The sequence below is a fragment of the Ziziphus jujuba genome, chromosome 11 (assembly GCF_031755915.1).
Source record: "Ziziphus jujuba cultivar Dongzao chromosome 11, ASM3175591v1".
Classification (NCBI taxonomy): Eukaryota; Viridiplantae; Streptophyta; class Magnoliopsida; order Rosales; family Rhamnaceae; genus Ziziphus; species Ziziphus jujuba.
In genome coordinates, this window is record NC_083389.1 from 18,295,436 (window position 1) to 18,316,972 (window position 21,537).

Sequence of the window (21,537 nt, forward strand, 5' to 3'; positions counted from 1 at the left end):
AAGATTTAATTGAATATATTTGGATTTTAATGGAATTTTATAAAATCCATCAAAATCTGAATTAAATATCATTGGACTTGTATAGACTCCTTTAAAATTTAAATAGAATACCTCTAACTTTTAAACAATTTTAAAATCCTTCAAACTCTAAATTGAATACAACTCGGATGTATTCAATTGAGAGTTTAATGGATTTCAAATGAGTTATAGACTTTATAGGATTTGATTGATTATTATGGAATTATATAGACTCCATAAAAAATTTATAAAAGTTCAATAAAATCTTTAAGAATTCAATAAAATCTTTGAGGTCAAGGTTGGATTTCATATTGATAATTTTTTTTTTTTACAATTTTACATTTAAAATCCTTTAAATTCATTAAAATCCATCATTTTTTAAATATTTTAAAATAAAATCAATGAATTTTTGAATATCTATAGATTTTAATTTTTTTTATTTTTATAAAACTCTAATTGAATACCCTTGAATTTTAATTAACTTTTATAGAATTCATTAAAATCTGAATTGAATTTTAATTAACTTTAATTAACTCTTTTAAAACCTAAATCAAATACTTCTAAACTTCTAAATATTTTTAAAATCCTTCAAATTCTAAATTGAATACATCTCCAAATTTATAATCATTTCTTTGACAAATTTACATATATAATTTTATTGTACTCACATTGATAATATGATAATTTATTTTATCATCATTGTATAATTTTAAAATTTTAGGTTTAATCTTTGATTGTGACTTTTTATATGAGAGGTTAACATCATTTAGCTCCTTGAATTTTAACTCAAGTTCTATGTTCGACATTTTGGCTTCAAAATCTCACACATATATATCCATATTATTTTGAAATATTTTTACATGCTGATAGGGGTAAATTAGAGTGCAATTGTTATTTTCAAAACTAAAGAGGATCTTCTTAAGATGAAGGATTATGGGCAAAATTATCCATAATATATAAAAGATCTCCAACCACAAAGTGAACTAAGGTGTCGTTTGGTAATAGTTTTTCTCTATCTAATTTGGTAATTTATTTATTTCGAATGTTTATTAGTGTTAGTTAATTAGAGTTTATAGGTAATTATAAATTTTAGAGGGATAAAAAAATATTAAGTTGAAAATTATTTCAAATTGTGTTGACTTTTATATTTGTTTTATATATTTTTTCTTTTTTAAGCTTGTACATAATTGAAATGATAAAAATGCTTTAATAATGATTAACCAGTAGTAACAAATATTTGAAGTTAACAAATTATTTGTATTTAGATATATAAAACCAAAACCAACATCTTACCAAATCATGAATTATTTGTATTCAATGGCCGGCCTTGATAAAATAATATATATTTATATATTACAAATTGCTTACATAAGTTGAAGCACAGCTAGCAGACACATAATCTCTATGCAATTGAAGTGCAAAGCTTGCCCATAAATGGATATTGAGATTGGGTTTAAATTATTCCTTTTTTTCGTCATATATATATATATATATATATTTTATTTTTTTTGGTAAAAGAAATCATCAGCCTAACCATATGGAATTGTAGACAAACCATCAATTTTCAGCCCCCTTCATCCTCACAAAGTTAAATGGTCACTCTATTGGATAAGATAACATTTGTCTTTGGAAAACAAAGCACCAGATAAGTAATAATATGCTATTTGCTAAACAAAGATAAGATTCATTTTGTAAGGTAAAATCTAACATCGAATATCATTTCGAAAGAACTAATTTTATATAAAAGTAGAAATCATATTTATATTAGTGGATTTATCTACGTAATAATTCAGTGTTTTTTATAGTAAAACCATATATATATATATATATAGTGCATGTCAATTCTTTGTTATGCTTTTCATTTTCATTCAACTATTGGATAGAAAGTATGACTTGGTCTACTTGTAGGATGTTCCTTATTTTCTTTTATTTTTAATTCTAAACGGTCAAGATATTCATTTTTATGACTAAAATTCTAAAGTTATCAGTGCTAGGTTGGTGGTTTTACTAAGCTTCATAAATTTGAGTGGAGATTGGCACAGATAGTTCTAGATAGCTAATAATAATTTTTTTTTTTTTTTGGGTTTTTCTTCGAAAGAAGCAAATAATTGATTTGGAAGGCAAGTAAATTAGATAAATAATAAATATGTATACATATATATGGTCAATCTTAAATAAAATTTAATATTTTATTTTATTAAATTAAAATTTATTTTTAATGACAGTTAAATCAAATTAAGTGTTATGATTTAAAATTTAAGAAGTAATCAAATTGAATTTAATAACATATTAAAATTCTATTTATAAAAATAAACTCTGTTGATACTACGAGATTAATAATTATAATTTTAAATTTCAGTTTTTAATATATTCTAAAAGCCAAAAAATAAAATCTTATGTTAATCTTTATGTTAAAAGCTTTATTTTATCTAACTATGTATATGTTTAAATATCCATGAGACTTTTCAAACATCCTGTCGTGTAATACAAGGAAGCCAAAGAAATAAACACAATAAAGGCAGAGCTGAATATTTCATAAGCTGTTATATTCTGAAAATGTTGTGAAAAAGCATAAAGATGTGTGTTACTATTTTATCAATAATAAAAAAAAAGAGCCTAATATATTTTTGTTCATCATCAAAAAACAAATAAAAGGATAATTAAATTTATTTATTTATTTTATTATTATTTTTTATTTGTAGGATTTCAGCAAACAATAGCATTACCATTAGACGGTTATTATTGAGGGGACAAAGAAAAGGATAATCAATTTACCATCTCTAATTTCGGGTTCACTTTTCAACTTCATTTTTAAAATGCTGCATTTTAGAGGCCTGGTTTGAAATTTGGTTCAATTGATTTTTGTAGCTAGTGCTGATTTAACAGCTCCATTCCATAGGACTTGCTTCTGCCGCGTATTAGACTTTAATTTCGTATAAGTTGTTTCAAGTTAAACCTCTTGTTTTCAATTTATTACAATCTAGGTATCTAAATTTTAGGATTTCATATTTAGTACCTCTAATTTGTTTAATTATAGTTTTAATATTGATCACATGAGAGTCATATGGTCATATGGGCTTCATGAGATAGTGCGGTCAACCATAGTAAAAAAGAAAAAAAAAAAGTCCAATTAGACGAATTTGCCTTAGTTCATAAATTGATAGCCTAAATTTTATCATTTTAAGTATCCCAATTCTTAAAGTAAAATTGTATACAAAAATAATTTGCTACTTTTTACTATTAAATATACATGAATTTAGAATATGCATTACTCAAAGAAAACTAATTCCAGCAATTTCAGTAATGTGCAATAATGTGGGAAGTTTACTAGTTTTTAACTAATCAAGTACACTGTAATTATATCTTATTAAGCTGTTCCTGGGACCATATTTGATCCCTGTGCCTTCAATATCACGTTCTTGACTAATGGTACCCAATGAAAGAAAATTTTTTTTTTTTTTTTTTAATCACGATTAATGACATGAAAACCTTACTGTTCTTTGTCAACGTTTGGTTTATTTCAACTTTTGCTTTATTTTGATAATGTAGTGCAAGTTTTTCAAATTCAAGAATGTACTTAATTATAAGAGGAAGTAATATATAGAAGCCTATTGAAATGATTATAAGATAAGCACAAGTCCATGTAAAAAACACCTATTATAAGATAAAACTGCTCTTGGCTTTTTCCTTCAAATGAATGATCAATCTGCAAATCTCTGAGTTATTTATTACCTTTAGAGATCTTGTTACCTGAGGAATTTTCACTCACCAAAATTTATAACATTGTTCTTCAAGGAACTACAAATATTAGCCATGAAAGTTTGGTGGTGTCTTTAGGGGAAAAAACAAAAAAAAAGAAGAAGAAAGTTTGGTGGTGTCAAAGTTTGGTGGTGTCAAATTATATAAACAATTTTTGACTTTTCTTCTAAATTAAACAATCAGAAATGCTAAGGTGGATAATGTCATGGAGAGCAATAACTATTTATCATCCTCATATCATCATAGTTGCGCATAGCTAACTGAAAGATTGATTATTCCTCATAATAGTAAAATTAATTAATTTAACTTTTAAGATACATTTAATCGGAGGGATGAGTAAGAGTAAAAAAATGATCAGAGGAAATGAAGAAGAGAATGAAGTAAATTCTTTATTTGATCGGAGAAAGAGAAGAAGATAAAGTAAATTAATTAGGATATATATATATATATATATACATATGTATATTAAACTAGGGTATCCCCTGGACGAATTGAACTGTTGAAAGGAGGAAAAGACCCACTTCATAAATTTTTGTTTACATTTAACTTTTTTTATTTCCTCAAAAGAAATTTTTGATCTTTATATTTATTCAAGTGAAAAATAAACAATTTTTCAGCTTTCAAAATTTTACTTCTAGAAACATTTATACATATCAGATAAAACAATATAAAATACAATAAATCAAATACAATTTCCTCTTTCCTATTCTAGAATCCTATCCATCCATAATTCTTATTTCTCACATTTCTACTATATCAACGACTACAACATATACAGCATTGATATATAAATATATAAAAAAATTCTACCAATTACATTTAAATTGATGTTTTTATATATAAATATATATATATATATATATATAGATAACGTACACATTTAAAACCACGTTATTAAAAAAATATCATTTTAAACATGGTGGTTCAGATGTGGTCCGATAACTATTATATATATATATATATATATTTTTTTTTTTTTTTTATTGCTGACATATTTACCAAAAAAAAAAACTCCATTGCTGACATACATTAAAATGCTTACGGCTTTTGTGGGGTCGTCTATATATATTTCTGCAACTTATATAATGCATTTCCTTGTCTCAACGCAGGTGTTGGGTTTGCAAGCTGTATTCAGTTTTGGCCCCTGCTATGCCTCTTCACGTAACCGTGTTTTTGGATTTTTAATCCGACATAAACAGTAAGAGTTGTCTCTTTGTCCTGCTTCGATGGGACGTTGTCTTTTTCACTCCCCACGGTCGCTTGGATTTTTCTAACATTGTGTTTTCCTTTGATTCGTCTGTAGCTGAGACTCGTAGTCAACACTCAAAATGGTGTCTTCAATTTCTTCCAGCCATTTTTGGTCATTGAAGAAGACCAAGAAGCCAGTAGTATTCTTAATAACGCCCTATCATATAATATAGTCAGATCATGAACAGAATCTTATTAACTTTATTTCCCTTCTCTTGCTCTGCCATATTCAAAAATGGAGGCCTTGACTTGTTTCATGTACATTAATAGTTCTGCTCCTGATTTTGAAGTAATTAATCTAGTTAACCCACTTCTAATTGTTAAGTGCATGATTATGTTAAGAAATCCATGAAAAGTTTTTACTTCCATAATAAATCAAAACTTTGTATTGTTTGCCAAGAATATCGTATGTAATCCCTTAGATTACCTATGAAATTCTGTATCAATGTTCATGGTTTTGTAAGAACTTTGGTTCAGATCTAATCAAAAGTACTTGTAGACATTGATTGTCTGCTATAATGCTGAACAAAATCTGAAGTAAAATGGATGAGGCGAGATTTAATTACTTGTATACTTCAGTGTTCAGGAATCTTAGGAACTAGTTATAACCACGAGAATGGGAAGCCAAAGCAAATCTTATTCAATAAAAATATGGAATTCATAGTTTTGACAACCATTGATTACTTAAATGGATCCCAAAAAACAATAATTAGTTACAACAGAACATCTCTTGAGTTTTGACATATGCAAAACCAAAATAGGTAAGATGTTTGTAAGTGAGGTTTTCTTTTTCTTTTTGATCTTGGACACCAAATCACCTCCTGCTATTGGTTTGGTCACTGAGATTTCCCCTGAGGGACATGAACAGAGATGTCTTTGATAAGCTTGCTTCCGAAGCATTTTGATTCATCCAAGCACAGTTCATTATTCACGTCCTCATCATCATCATCATGGGGAAGAACTTTATAAGCACTGTCAGCTTTTGCTGAGGTACTTATTCCATCTTCAGAAGAATATTCATTGGTGTCATACAATTAAAGACATTAGCAGAACATTTTACAGATGGTCCATTCCAATTCTATATCAATTCTTTACCAATTTTACACATAGTGCATTCCAATTCTCTACCAATTCATAAGTTTCAGTCGGGCAGACAAAAATAACATCATCATTCACTATTCCAAGTCCCTTGGTGGAATTCATAGCCAGTTATATCACTAACCAATGATGCATCTAATTAAACTCAAGAAAAGAGGAAAATATCAATCCTTATGAATTATACATAATAGTTAGCACTGAATTATATAACAAGAGACCCACACAAGACATTCTGAGCTGCAACATAAGTTAGGTGGATAACGTCTTAAATCCTTCTTTAAAAAACAATTATTTGTTTAGATCAAAAGAGAATTTAGTTAAAACAGAGCAGAAAATTATATCATGGAGAACCGGCAGTCCTGCAAACTAATACAATGACAGATACTTTCTAATTAACTTTGCTCAAAAAATGTGCAGAAGTCTTGTCGAATAATAAACGCTAAACTTTCATTCTCTGCATCTATTTTACTTCTCCTCTTGCTCCATTATTTTTCCCCACTAGTGTCTGCATGCCTGCATGTGTATGTGTGAGCCAAAACATGCAGGAATTGGGAAATGGAGTCCAGGACTGGACAGCAGAACTTCATAAGCCTTGGTTACTTCTTGACCAGGATACTATTTTCGCTTCAGTGTTTCCAAAAGCAAGCCAACCAAACAACATATCCCCTTTTTAATGTTTATGTAAACTATAGCATACTATGCTACCATATCTATAAGCATACAAATTCAATATCAGACACATTCAATTTCAACAGATTAACACAAATTTGATTGAAGATTGAAGACAAAAAATATATACATATATTTCATTCAAGATTGAGAAAAAAACTGTTTTCAAGTTGAAAATCAAATGTAAATCTGTCCAAAATGCTTCACTCTACATGGAGTTCTAATTTTCTACTTGATCCTTTAGATCCGCATCTAGTTTCCTAACAGCTTCAAAGCACTCCATTTTTTTCATTGGTGCAAAAATTGCCAAAAAAGTGGGCAGAGTTGGGAATCAAATAAAAGGGAAATTTGCATTTTACAAGATATGCAATTACTATGGTGTCTTCAACAAAATACAAACATCTTGTAAAAAACACATATTAAGTGAACCAAAGTAACTTTGGCAATGATATTTCCTAGTTGTCAACCATGCAGAAGTGAAATGCAGGTTACTAATAGGATAAACATCATTAAGATAATCAGAAAGACTTACAATGTCAGTCGATTTCAATCCGCGATCCCAGTTCTCCATTATTTCTAAATGTGGAAAAAGAAAAAAAAAAAAAAAAGATACGTAAAGATCACAAATATTTGTGGGATCATCTAAGTAAATAATGTTCATATCTAATACCCTTCGCCATGCTTGTCACTGTCAAGTCCAACTATAACATAAACAATTAAATATGTATCAATTGTAACTCTGTAATCCCAAGATCTACACACACAATTATAAAACTGCATTTAATTAATTACTAACTTCTTATATACAACCATTAAATAATCATAGAATCTTTTAACCAACAGAATAGATACCAAAGAATCAGGGGCAATGCCTAATGGACACTCTTTTCTAACCTTTCTCCCTCAAGATCTGCCACAAGTTTTCACAAAACAGGCACTCATACATACCTCAAGCCGTAATTTCTCTATTGTATGTATTGTACTAATTCTATGATTTATATATATATATATACACACACAAAATAATTAGCAATTAATAATATTAACAATAATAATATAATATATAATAAGCCAACTGAGGTTTTAGAGAGAATGGATCTTTCAATCCAATTGGGCAATTGAAGTATTACAAAGAGTGTTCCCAAAGACTACTGAAAAAGATTAATAAACAAGTTAATTTCATTACTGGCACAAACAAGCCTTGTAAGTGAGTTTTATGATTATAGCTAATTCACACAAAACATCTAACAATCTTCCTTTTAGACTGCATAATTATCACATACAACAATAAACTCATTTATTACATAATCTTCTAAAATAAAATACCATTTCATCTTAATATACAGTATGCTAATAGTGCGCAACAATATATCAGATTAGGTAATAGAGATTTTTTTAGTAAATCTCTCAAAACTAGATACCATTTCAATTGAACACTTTGTATGCCATAAACTCAGTCTAAGTAATAGACATCTAACTTACCACATGCAATCTCAAACACACAATTCCATTTCATTCAAGTACATTTCATATCAACAGGATAAATAATATATTTAAACTAGGTAGTAAGGACTCATCATGGTAGCTGCGATTAACATACACATATATAGACTAAAAGTTGCAAACAAGCTTACAAGCATAAGGAGCAACGGTATGTGTAAAAAAACATCACACTAAAATATCCACATATATACATATATTGCTTGCAAGGCAATACTCAATCATAATATATACAACATGCACATCATTGCAGATTACAAAACTTCCATTGAACTATAGCAGTTTTAACAGTTTCATAATCCCATACAGGGATACATACTCCTCAAGCAAGTCTATAGGCTATCATTTGTTAGTGGATTCCCACCATATTATAATAGGCTTGTACACAATAAAACAAGACTCGTAACAAAATGATATAGCAGTGAAATTACCACAAGACAGCATTATTGACCATATAACAAAAGTGCATCCAAAAATATGTATCATAGTTTTAAAACATGCTAGATACTATACCTTTGCAAACAATGAAGCCATAAGTGTTGTCCAACATTAATTTATAAAATAGTTTCTATTGCCATGATAAATAACATTCCTTCTATTAGACTTTTAAATCATTTATATATAACCATTATAATCAATTCACAAAACTCCACTGCATCAAAGTAATGGTGCACTGATTTCAAAACAAAAATGATTGTTTCATAGTACACATAATCGGAACTACTCAAGCATTTACTAGAACACACCCACAAGATAAACAATATCCAATGATATGCAACCTTGAGTGAACAACAAACTTCTAAATGCAAAAGAATACTAGACTATTATTATTTGTCCCCTTTTATCAGTCTCTCATTTTTCGAATATAGATCCCTAGAGAGCTTATTATTGGTATTGCACTAGAAGATAATCATAAATTTTAACAATCCATCCAATATAGGCTTTGACTGAGATAACTACAATACACAATTAATTTTGTCTTAGAGAATTTTTATTTCAAGTACAAAATGAAATCTCTTTAAGATCCTTTATATAAAAAAAGATACATAATAACAGTTTTGTCTCAGTCAATAGGTCAGTATCAATGAAAACCAACAGTATGTCTCCAACATATAATACTATTAATATTAAATTGCTCCCACTATTTCTTAAACATATGGACAAATCAATAACATTTTCCTTAAAACTATTTTAGGTGACAACTTTATTAAAAAAATTGATATATCACTGCTCAAGACTTACTAAATACCATAAATAGATCTCTTAAGCTTACAAAACAAATTCTCATTCCCTATTGCTTGGAAGCCAACGAGTTGGACCATATATGTACATATCCAAATATAAAATTCCATTTAAAAAAGCAATTTTGACGTCCATATAATACAACTTCAAATCATAATTAGCTTCAATTGCCTTAATGATTCTAAAAGAATCTTTTGTGAATACAAGAGAGAACATCTTTTTATAGTCAATTTCCTCCTCCTGGCTAAATATTTTAGAAACAAGTCCAACTTATACCTATTCATTTGACCATTGGAGTCTTTTTTGGTTTTATAGACTTGCACCCAATAGGTTTGCTACCTTCAAATAATTAAACCAAAAAAATTAGATACTAAACTGCTTATTGACTTCCTCATAGTGACTAAACCCGATTCATTACTTATGTTAAACTCATATTCCTACAAATAAAACTCATAGTCATTTAGTATAATAGATTTTCAAACCTTCTATGATCTTCTCAAAAGGCACACATCAACATGAGCTGCCAAAATATCTCATTGTATTTCAATGGATTCAATCTTGACTAACTACTAGTTCCAGATTATTGAAACAATAAAAATCTTTGGTAGGGATATCAATAGTGGGAATTAATTCACTTTCTATTTGAAAAACAAGCACCTTTGGACCTTTGCTCTCACTAAAAATGAAACATCCTCAAAAAAAGGAAAAACGAAAAAAAAGTCATGTTTGGCTTAACTAACATAATCGTGTAAGATGATAGTAAAATCTGAAACCTTTGGATCCTTTACAAGAACCAACAAGACAACTAGTAAAAGTTTTAGGGTTCAACTTCTTAATATCAGAATTATACATCATAGTCTCACCTTTACAACCTCATATACAAGAAAATGTGTAAGTAAGACATAACTTATTATCCATAAGAAAAATGGCAAACTAAAATTTGCCAACACACATCGCACTATATCCATCAAAATGCAGTTCCTCCTCTCAATTATGACATTTGTTAAGGAGTAACGGGCATGGTAAATTACATATCAATGCCGCATTCACTCAAATAAATTTTGAATGACCTTGGATTTCGTTTAATCTTGTTATATCTATCATAGTATTCACCATCTACATCATAGCCATCAATTTTTTATTCTTCTAAAGCTTTATTTTCACGTCGAACTCTTTTAAAAGTGATCAAGGAGTCTAACTTCTTACTAATAATCTCAATGTATTCATAATAGAAGAAGTTATCAATATAAGTAATAAAATATTTATAGTCTCCTAAAGTAAGTGGTATATAAAAACATAGGCATTAATACCATATAATATAGAAAATTATTACTTATTCTGGCACATATTGGTACAACTATATGAGCAATGATAACAAGAAAAGGGCATTAATATAAGCAATAATTTAAAAGCCAAGTTATCAAAAAAGGCCATATAAAGTTTCACAATAGCTAGGCTCAAGCAACTTACCATTCTTTGTCATCTCCTATTAAGCTATCAACTTCCAACAGATGAAAGAATGTGGCAAAAGTTGAACCATTCATTAAAGAATTCTTCATTTCCATCTATTGATGACAAACTTCCCTTTAAGCTAATGAAATTGGTCATAAAATCTTTCTTATTATTGCGCTTCACATCTTGTCTTTTCTTTGCAGCAATTTTCTTGAATTCTTTTTTTGACTGGTCATATAGCAAAAGACTTAAATATGTTCAGTTTGATGCCATCATGTTCCTTAAAGAGAATAGTAGTAAACTTATCCAAAACATATACAAACTTCATAGTATGTTGATTCTTGACCCAATATTATCAAAGGAGACGAAAGCTCCTCATTATAGTAAAAGACATTCCTTATCAAAATTCTTATCAAGATCCATGAAATCGATATAATAAGAGAAAAGTTTCAAGATAAGCTCATTCACACTACTAACTTCATCATATAAAATAAAGTTCAATAAATTTAAATAGTGGTATTTCTCAATTTATCAAAATTGATAGATTTCCTACTAATCTCAAAAACTTATGAACAATATTTATAAAATATGATACCTAAAAATATTGATTCATGCATGTGATTTTCAATGGCCGTCATATAGCAATTATGCAAGTGTTTGTAGTCCTTATGCAACATTTAACTTCAACAATATTATAATTTGGTGGACCAATTTCCAAAGCCATATCTAGCTTTGTGAGAGTCAAACATTATCAGAATCTATTGCCATTTTTTATAATTAGTCTATTCAATTCTATCATGGTATTCATAGACAGAGTATTAAGAGTACTCTCAACTATAAAATAGCAAACAACAAGAATGTAATACATCATAAGAACTATACAAATGCTATCTTCACAGCCCTTTTCAATTATATCTAAATACATAATGTCACTACGGTCTTTATAGCGCAAATGATACCTATACACGTGCCAAGGAGAGTAAACCAAAGCACTACAATCAAATACACTGAATTAAGTTATCACCAGCGATTTATGGTATTTAATCAACTTCTACTGTCATTTCAAACATCCTATGACTGGGTAGCCTAATCACTCGTATGGATTTTGATTCATAAGTGAGAGAGAATGAGTTACAATGACAATTTCATTAAATAAGCAAGTTGAGTTTTATGACAGGTATATACTTAGGATCCTATCTATTATGCCAACTCCAAATTGACACTCATAAATTAAACAAATTAAATTTTACTATAGGTGAGTACATAAAATTATATTTACTATATCAACTTCTATTACATCGATAATTTCATGATATAGACAAATTAAGTCTCACGACAAATGAATATTTAAAATTCCATACCACTATGCCAATTAGGCACTACGCCTCATGACTATTCATGGTTTGGACATACCAAATATTGCAACAAATAAGCACTTAGCCAATCCTTACCATTATGTCAAATATAACATAAAGCTTTTCAATGGGCAATTTAACTAAAAATTATTTAATTTAGGCCTGGAGCATTTTTAATTAAATAAATTGGGAATGGAGATAATTTTCCATAAAATAGCTCAAGTCATAAATTTGTGCAAAAACAATTTTTTCCAAAATTCTGCAAAAATGTAAGTGGAACCGGATCCTACACTCATAAAATATAATATGTTTACATTTATACAATTAAAGGGCAGTTAAAACGTTTCAATAAAAAAAGAAAAAGTGAACAACAAGATTGAAAAGAAATCAATTAATAAAACTCAAAAGTTAATTCAATCATACCACTATCGATTGATATATGCAATAATAGTATTCTAATACTTCTATTACATAAAATGCATAAAATATGGTATAATAAATTTATATGTATGGCTCTGATACCAATTGATAATACAACATAAGCAATTAAATATGCATCAGTTACTGCTTAAAGAGCTATACACACAATTATAGAACTGTATTTAATTAATTACTAATTTTTTATATGCAGTTATTGAATAATAATAGAATTATTTAACATGCAAAATAGATAACAAAGAGACATATCCCTCTTTAATTTTTTTCCCTCAGGTTTTTACCAAACAGACATCTTTAGATACCTCAAACTTTAATTTTTCTATTGCATGTATAGGACTAATTCTCTGGTGACTTATTCCTAATTTATTTATATATATATATACACCAAATTATTAATAAATAATAATAGTAACAATAATAATATAATATTTAATAAATAATAATATATATTAATATAAAAAAATAAGTCAATTAAAAAATAAATCCTTTTGTTCATTGGATCAACTGAAATATTACAGAAAATATGTCTAAAATCTATACTAAAAAAAAAAATAAAAAAACCAATCTTATTACTAGTACAAACAAACTCTATAAATGATTCATATGTTTACACAAAGTATTTAACATGTAATTCTTTCTCCTTTGCCTCTCCAACATTACCTTTAGAACACTGCCTCATTTCATAGAATTCACACGATAAAAGACCTGGGATCAAGGTCTGATTGCTTTCCCTCCTAATAAAATCCCATACACTTCTTCAACCTACAACTAGTTTATAAAAAGGACTTCCAAACATTTGGGGCGGTAACAAGATTTAAAGAATATAAAATAGTTGCCAAAAGTTACTTTAGGCTGGTTAATAGCCGCCTCAAATAAATCATTTCCTTTTCTTCAATCGTACAAATCTTGAAGATCAAATGACTTTCAAATATCACTTTATATATCTTTCTGACTTTGGCTTACCAAAAACTTGATTATAAAGCACAAAGCAACCCAGTTGACCGTTGTAAAAAATTAACAAAGAAAAAAGAAATCTAGAATTTATTAATGCAATTTTCTTTTACAGTGCTTTAGCATTTCTGGGCAAAATTTCATTGGTAACATCTATTCCCCTCATAAACAAAAAAAAAAAAAAACAAAAAAAAAAAAAATGAAATTCAAAATAAAAAGTCGCAAAAGCTTTTATAAGAACACAAATGGGGTTTGCGCTAGACATACCACTTGAGGCTCCGGACGTTCTTGCACCTGTTTTCTCTCCTTCACCGCCAACTCAGGAGTCGATTCGAACAACGAGCTTTGGCTTACATCCCCACAACTCTTGTACGTGGCGGGTTTACACGGGTTAACGACTGACCCGGCTTTTTGCAATAATTCTGCCACGTCAGAATAGATATTTATTTGTTAATAGTCAGAAAATGAAGCAACGGAAACGAGTTTAGCCGCAGCGGTTCTGAAGTTTTGAATGCCGTATGTATACAAGTAAACGGCGTGTCGTTGAATGGAGACGTGGTTTCTGATAGCGTTTTCAGAAATAGCGTTTGAGAATTAAAAAAAAAATCCAATCCAAAGCCCAAAAAAACTATATAAAACCCAACCCATTAAAGCTTCTTCTTCAACACCCCAAGAAAAACGGTTGGCCAAGAATGAGAGTGTTGGTGATCCTTTGTTCATCTTCATCCTCCATTACCAATCCTCCAAAGCCCTCCACCACACCTTCCCACCACCACAAACAATTCAAGCCCTCTTCTTCCCACTCCTCCAAGCTCTCTCCCACCAAACTACCCTCTTCGCCTACTCCTTCTCCATTTTCGATTCTTCATTCTCGTTCTGCTCCTCTGTCTACTGTTCGATGGGACACCAAAAAAACCCATGTTTCCTACCTCGCCAACATCGCTTCGAAGCTCGTCCGAGATGGGAAGCTTCAAGATTTCGCAATGCTTGTGGAGAGTGTTGTGGTTTCGGGCGTCGAGCCCACTCAGTTTACTGCAGAGCTGAGTGTGGATCTCATTGCAAAGGGGATTTCGGGGTTTCTTCGAGACGGGAAAGGTCGGAGGAGTGTCATCGAGGTTCTCAGGAAAGTAGATGAGCTTGGGGTTCCTCCGTTGAAGCTCTTTGATGGGTCCGCAATGGAATTGCTGGTAAAGGAGTGTCGCCGGATTTTGAAATGTGGGGAGGTCGAGGAATTTGTTGAGCTTATGGAAATTCTTGCTGGTAATTTTTCCCACATTTTTCGTAATTACTACTTCGCGTCTTTGATTTACGATTTAAATCCACTCATGCTTTTGTATTATTCAAATATTTGGTTATAATGGTGAAGTAGAACCAAGTGATTTGGCTGTGTTGGAATGTGGCTTAGCATTCCTAGCTGCATTGATAATTATTACAGGGCTCTTGGTATTGTATTGATAGAACTTTGAACAGTAGTATATAGTAAGCAGTTTAGTACTCTGTTTAAGGTAATTAAAGTTCAACTTCTTTTAGAGGAAAGATTGCTGAAAGAAAAAAGTCCAAGACTGTTATCAATTTCAGATTGTTGATTTCAGTTTCTTACCATGTAGGTGGGGTTTGAAAAATTTGAAATATTTACCTGATATAAGTGTATGGATGAGGATGATTTGGGATGCATTAACTTTGTTAATTAAGATTATGCGTTGGGTAACGGATGATTGCTTGGTTCAGGTTTTCATTTCCCAATCAACGAAGTGATGAAGACATCTGATGTTATCAAAATTTGCGCTCGAAAAAGTAACCCCAATATGGCTATAAGGTATGACCGAATGTTCTCTAATTGGGTGGTCTATGGAAAAGGTTGCTTTTAGCTTATACTTCCGTCATTGGGATATGTTTAACGATGGGCGGATTCTGTTGAATAAATACATTGGTGGAAATCTGCCAAACTATTTTGTGTCATGCATTGTTAATGCTTTAGTCGTCACATATTGCAGGTATGCTTGTCTTCTGCCGCATGCGAATATTATATTCTGCGACATCATATATGAATTTGGAAAGAGAGGGGATTTGGCGTCTGCTTTGACAGTGTATGAAGCATCCAAGAAGAACTTGAGCAGTACCAACATGTATATCTACCGCACGGCAATTGATGTTTGTGGAAGTTGTGGTGACTACCTGAAATCTAGGCATATTTATGAGGTATTCGCCACCTTCATTGCCTTATTTCAAACTGGTTTTTAATAGTTGGATGTTTAGGTGATACTACTATTCTTCACTCATTTTTTTATTTTATTTTAGTATCCGCCAACTTTTGTGATTATGTGATATCAAGGTGCACCTAACTATCATCTAATTAATAATTTGTTCTCTGGAAAATTTAAAATTTTGATGGTTTTTAATTCTTTTCAGAAATTCCTCTATTTCAGTGCAGAATTTGAGCCTGGACATTAAACTTTCTTCACCCAAATTTTTGCAGGACATGATCAAGGAGAAGGTCACTCCTAATACTTATGTCTTAAACAGTCTCATGAATGTGAATGCCCATGATCTGAACTACACGTTTCATGTGTACAAGAATATGCAAGTAATTATCTCTCTCTCTCTCTCTCTCACCTCTGCTACCACCATAGAGCCTCAAAAAATTTCAGAAAATAAATTTCACCAAATGGATCGCACCCCAAGCTTTTCGAATCGGATCAATAAGAATTTGGATCATCAAATCTAACAATTTATTTATTTATTTATGTTAACAAAGTTCTGTATATTATGCTACTGACAAAGAGTACAACAGTTTAAGATTTTCTTATAAATAGCGGTTTTCCCCATCAAATTAGATGTAAAAGCACCTGGCAATTACTTGACACATTAATGGAAATGATCCTTTGCAGGTTCTGCTTGCAAAAATATGTAATCCATTTTAGTATTACTTAACAAATTAATGGAAATGATCCCTTGCAGGTTCTGCTTAACGATTCTTGAAACGCATAAAAGCCTTATTGTTCTATCTAGTTAGAAACAGAATAATGTTAATACGTTTATTCTTTATGTCCAGAAACTACGTGTCAAAGCAGATATGGCATCTTATAACATCCTTTTGAAGGCGTGCTGTATTGCTGGCAGAGTTGATTTGGCACAAGAAATTTATAGGGAAGTACAAGAGTTGGAATCATCAGGAGTGTTGAAGTTGGACGTTTTCACATATAGCACTATAGTAAAGGTACCAGATAGATTTTGATTTTGACACACATAGACACTCTGCCTTTCTAGTACGTGAAAATCCATTAAGCAAGGTTATCCATAATCAATGCACCAACTTTCCAGGTTCTTGCAGATGCAAAATTATGGCAAATGGCTTTGGAAGTCAAAAAAGACATGCTATCAGCCGGTGTAACTCCAAACACTATTACGTGGTCATCATTGATCAATGCCTGTGCTAATGCAGGTCTTGTGGAGAAGGCAATCCAATTATTCGAGGAGATGCTTCTAGCAGGCTGTGAACCTAACTCACAGTGTTGCAACATCCTTCTACATGCTTGTGTTGAGGCTTGCCAGTATGACAGGGCTTTTCGCCTTTTCCAGGCTTGGAAGGGAAATAAAGCCGAGAAGACATTTGGCAAAGATGACAAAGGAAATATAAATGGCAATTCAAGTGCAGCAAATGCTTGTGGAAGGCGTGTTACTAGCATGTCTCATTTTTCATCTAATTTACATAATTTATACTATTCTAAAGGGTTTGTTTTTACACCAACAACGACAACATACAACACCTTAATGAAGGCATGTGGTACCGATTACTACCGTGCAAAAGTTTTGATGGATGAGATGAAAACAGTCGGTCTTTTTCCTAATCAAATAAGCTGGTCAATTTTGATTGATCTTTGTGGAGGCTCAGGCAATGTTGAGGGTGCCCTGCAGGTAAAACAGAAATTACAATACAATTAACTTAATTTCAGTGTTCCTTGTTGTGTTGTTTTTCAATTTTTAGATAATCTAGTTTACTATTTATCTCATTATGGCTCTACTTTTTTTTGCCTTCATTTTCATTATACAAAATCTTTACAAGGATATTGGATAACAATAGTTTATTATGTGCAGATTTTGAGAAGCATGCGTGCAGATGGAGTTGAACCTGATGTTGTTGCATATACAACAGTCATAAAGGTTCCAAGCTCTCTTGTAACACTCAGTTAGCTTCTTCCTGATAATTGTGCTTTAACATGTATGGTTAAGTAGATTTTGTATTGAATTATCTTGATTAATTTGTTTAGATAATGATGCCTCAATTGGTTCATAGGTTTGTGTGGAATGTAAAGATTTGAAGTTAGCATTCTCATTATTTGAAGAAATGAAAAGATATCAGATACAGCCAAATCTGGTGAGATCCAATCTAGTTTGAAGTCAGGCATAACATGTACCGATCTATATTCAATGCAAAATGTATGAACCTTTGAAGGTTTTTCCAGGTGACATATAATACACTTTTAAGGGCCAGGAGTAGATATGGTTCTTTGCATGAAGTTCAGCAATGCTTGGCTGTATATCAGGACATGCGAAGAGCAGGGTTTGTCTGCATTGTCAAATTTCATATGAAATACTATTCATAGGAGCAAAGCTGATAATGTTTGTTTATCACAGGTACAAATCTAATGATTATTATCTCAAGCAACTAATTGAGGAGTGGTGTGAGGGAGTTACACAGGACAACAATCAGAACCAAGGAGAGTTGAGTCCTTGCATTAAAACTGACTCAGGGAGACCTCAGAGTTTGCTGCTTGAGAAAGTAGCAGAACACTTACTAAAGCGTATTGCTGAAAGCCTAGCAATTGACCTTCGGGGACTTACAAAGGTTCGCATTAGTATTGTTCCATGAGTTTTTAAAGCTCGTCTGTGCAGTTACTTTGAACATGTCATAAACAATGCAATGCGTATATATTGCACGTTTCCAACTTTGGAGAGCAAGACCAGCGTGTCATTTATTTTGTTAGTTCATCATAGAAAAGATGTGACTTTTTGTACATTTTCTTCTATGTTGTCAAGTTTCTGAAGTAACTGTTTAACAGGTTGAAGCTCGGATTGTTGTTCTTGCGGTTCTGCAAATGGTAAAAGAGAACTATAGTCTAGGTAAAAATAACTTCCTTAATTTGTTTTTTTTATTAACTTAGAGATAAATTCTCTCATGGTTCATTAATATAAATTTTGACCATGTCAAATAAGATATAACTATGTTATGAGAATACAAGCAAGATGAGACAAGGAAATGATAGATAAACATCTAACAGCCAACTTGAATATTTCTTTCATCATGTTGATGTCAAAATGATTTGTGGTACCAGGACATCCAGTAAAAGAAGACATGCTGATCATCTTAGGAACCAGCAAGATTAATGCAGAAATAGATAAACGCAAATTAGAGGTGAAAGATGCAATAACTAAACTTTTGCAGGATGAATTGGGGCTAGAGGTTCGTCCAATGGGTTCTAAAATTGCACTTGACAAACATATTGATAAAGAGAATTCTGTTGATTTGAGCCCAAAATCTAAAGACAAATTGGCAAGAAATGGATTAGCAAATGAGTATAAACATTCAACCAGAAGACCTGTGGTTATACAGAGGTTAAGGGTCACAGGTGAATCATTGAACCATTGGCTGCAGAGAAGAAGTGCTATTAGACAGTGATGTACATTATATATCATTACCATATTGTATATGATGAATCTGGTATATCTTTTAATCCTCGACTCTAGCAAGCAACAAGTCATTGTAGTATTATACCGCCATTGCCCCCTACAATCATATACAAAATCTAATGTAACTTGTACATCAATAAAATTAAATACCATCTCTTCTCACATTCATTTAGTAAGTTCGAGTGCTTCCACCATCCTAGTTGTGTTTTCCTTTCTATAATTGCAGTGTACAATGTGCACAGCCAGATTTGATGTATTTGAAAATTATAGAACGTACATAAAATTAGTACCTTGATAGAATTTTATAGAAACTTATGTAAGTATTTTTCAAGCAGATAGGGGCTTAAACATCTCTTTCCAAACCACATATTATGAAAACACGAAGGTCTAAAAATGAATATGGTTTCAAATGCACAAATTTGAACTCTCGCTGTAGAATCTAGGACAACAACAAAATGACTGTGCCCCATATCAGTTCTAAATGCACCATTAAAACCTAAAAGTTAGTTGCTATCTACAATAGCAACCAAGTCAAGCAATCATTACCAATTAACTCGTTTTCTTTTTGAACTTGAAAAAATCTAAACAGCATTACAAATATATGAAATATTCTGCATCACTAATGAACTATCTTTCAATGAAAGACATGAACTTACAGTCTTAACGCTAAGGAAATGTCTGTAACTTCAGCAACAGCTTTCACAACCAATCTTTCTGTTGGAGCTTCAATGGCAAATAAACCTCAGACAAATACTGAAACCCAAAAGAGCTTAAAGCCTGAATTTCAGCCTTCTGCTTGGTCTTCACCATCAAAGTCAGCTCTTCGACCCACCCCGGATTCTTCTTCACAAAATCTTCCTCCAACAAATCCTTCCCTGTCTTGATATCCTGCTCGGTCATCGGCAACCTACATTGCTCCGGAATCTTATACTTGTCCAAATCACTCGGTCTAATCCCCAACCATTTGATATCAGGAGTAGTCAAATTTGCACTATCATAGGACATGTTCTTCGACCCACAACCATAAACAGACAAAATCTTCAAACCATATGGATCACTATCCACAAGGGCAAGCACAGGAAGCTTCAACTCCATCTTCATCTTCCTCAAGAACAACCTAGTTGCCACATCAGGCTGACCTTTCGCCGTCACGATTATACACGGAAACCGATTGTAGAACCTATCCTCAGCCAATCTCATATAAGCAGCATCTTTCTCAACCAAGAGTATAAACAATGCATCACTCTGCATATCCCCCACTCTATCAATATTCGGCGGGATGGCTTTTCCACCCATACCCATTTTAGTGCAATCGATCATATCCCCATTATCACTGAAAATAAGGCGACCCACAACCACTCCCTTCTCGGCGGCGACGACATTGAGACTTGAACGGGTGCAGCCGAGCATACAAGAAACGTCGTCGAGGACCGAATCGGACTGTGTCTGATCCTGGAAGAGCTTGACGTCGGTGTAGAAGAGGTCTCGCTTGGTGACATGGATGTTCTTGATGCAGAGCTGGTGGATGAGCTGGAGGATTCGGGTGGTGACGGTGGATTTACGGACGGTGGAGATGTTGGCGTAGGGACGGAGAGAGGTCTTGTCCTTGAGGACGATTCTATCGAGCTCCGGGACGTAGAGCTGGTTGACGGCGGAACGGGAAGGGACGTCGAAGGAGAAGCCATTGCCAGAGAGTATGGAGTGGGCGAGCCTGAGGATGAGGGATTCGATGGAAGACTGGACGGAGGAGAGTGTGAGGTCGGTAACCTCGCGGCAGGAGGAGGAGAGAGAAAGGTCGGCTAGGGTTAGGGTTTTGGAAGAAGAAGAAGAAGAGGTTGTGGAGCGGAGAGAATTTGTCAAGTCCTCGAGGGATTTGAGGATGAGCGAGTCGGGTTTGAGGCTCTTCTTGAAGGGAAGCTGGGTTTCGTCGTCGGAGTTCGGCTCGGGTCGACGGCGTTTCTTCTTGTCGGCCATGGAAGAGAGAAAGTCACAGAGGGTCCACAAAATATCAGGGAACGAAGAACAGGCGGGAAATGAAATTAGTGATTCTGCTTCGCTTGCTCTCCGCTTGAGGTACAGAAAAAAACATAACAACGACTACTAGAATTTTTTTTTTTTT

At 32.1% G+C, this 21,537-nt stretch overlaps 2 protein-coding genes and 1 long non-coding RNA gene across 5 annotated transcripts; 1 reads left to right on the forward strand and 2 right to left on the reverse strand.

Moving 5' to 3' along the window:
* Positions 1-6,262: 6,262 nt before the first annotated feature.
* On the reverse strand, positions 6,263-14,230 carry LOC125419281 (uncharacterized). 3 transcript variants are annotated; one of them, XR_009634904.1, is made up of 4 exons: positions 13,998-14,230; positions 11,005-11,214; positions 7,325-7,368; positions 6,263-6,833 (listed from the first exon to the last, which is right to left on the reverse strand). It is a non-coding gene; the product is annotated as an uncharacterized LOC125419281 (long non-coding RNA). The 3 variants fall into 3 exon arrangements; XR_007238265.2 differs by lacking the exon at positions 11,005-11,214 and having other exon boundaries at positions 6,263-6,747; XR_009634903.1 differs by lacking the exon at positions 11,005-11,214.
* Positions 14,231-14,375: 145 nt separating this feature from the next.
* On the forward strand, positions 14,376-19,594 carry LOC107432922 (pentatricopeptide repeat-containing protein At5g02830, chloroplastic). Its single transcript, XM_016044139.4, has 12 exons — positions 14,376-14,990; positions 15,459-15,546; positions 15,725-15,929; positions 16,207-16,314; positions 16,783-16,947; positions 17,052-17,645; positions 17,826-17,891; positions 18,025-18,105; positions 18,194-18,291; positions 18,366-18,576; positions 18,791-18,851; positions 19,064-19,594. Exons 1-12 carry the CDS (start codon positions 14,423-14,425, stop codon positions 19,405-19,407), a joined length of 2,589 nt encoding a protein of 862 aa, XP_015899625.3. The 5' UTR covers positions 14,376-14,422; the 3' UTR covers positions 19,408-19,594.
* On the reverse strand, positions 19,294-21,515 carry LOC125418194 (DNA topoisomerase 6 subunit A). Its single transcript, XM_016044140.4, has 2 exons — positions 20,075-21,515; positions 19,294-19,515 (listed from the first exon to the last, which is right to left on the reverse strand). The coding sequence occupies exon 1, from the start codon at positions 21,390-21,392 to the stop codon at positions 20,118-20,120; it is 1,275 nt and encodes a 424-aa protein (XP_015899626.3). The 5' UTR covers positions 21,393-21,515; the 3' UTR covers positions 19,294-19,515; positions 20,075-20,117.
* Positions 21,516-21,537: the final 22 nt, after the last annotated feature.

What these genes read in the sequence shown, in the direction of transcription:
- LOC107432922 (XM_016044139.4), top strand. Translation starts at nt 14,423, where the DNA reads ATGAGAGTGTTGGTGATCCTTTGTTCATCTTCATCCTCCATTACCAAT. An exon ending in AATCTAGGCATATTTATGAG is followed by an intron (nt 15,930 to 16,206) that starts GTATTCGCCACC and finishes AAATTTTTGCAG; the next exon opens with GACATGATCAAGGAGAAGGT. An exon ending in ATGTTGAGGGTGCCCTGCAG is followed by an intron (nt 17,646 to 17,825) that starts GTAAAACAGAAA and finishes TATTATGTGCAG; the next exon opens with ATTTTGAGAAGCATGCGTGC.
- LOC125418194 (XM_016044140.4), bottom strand. Translation starts at nt 21,392, where the DNA reads ATGGCCGACAAGAAGAAACGCCGTCGACCCGAGCCGAACTCCGACGAC.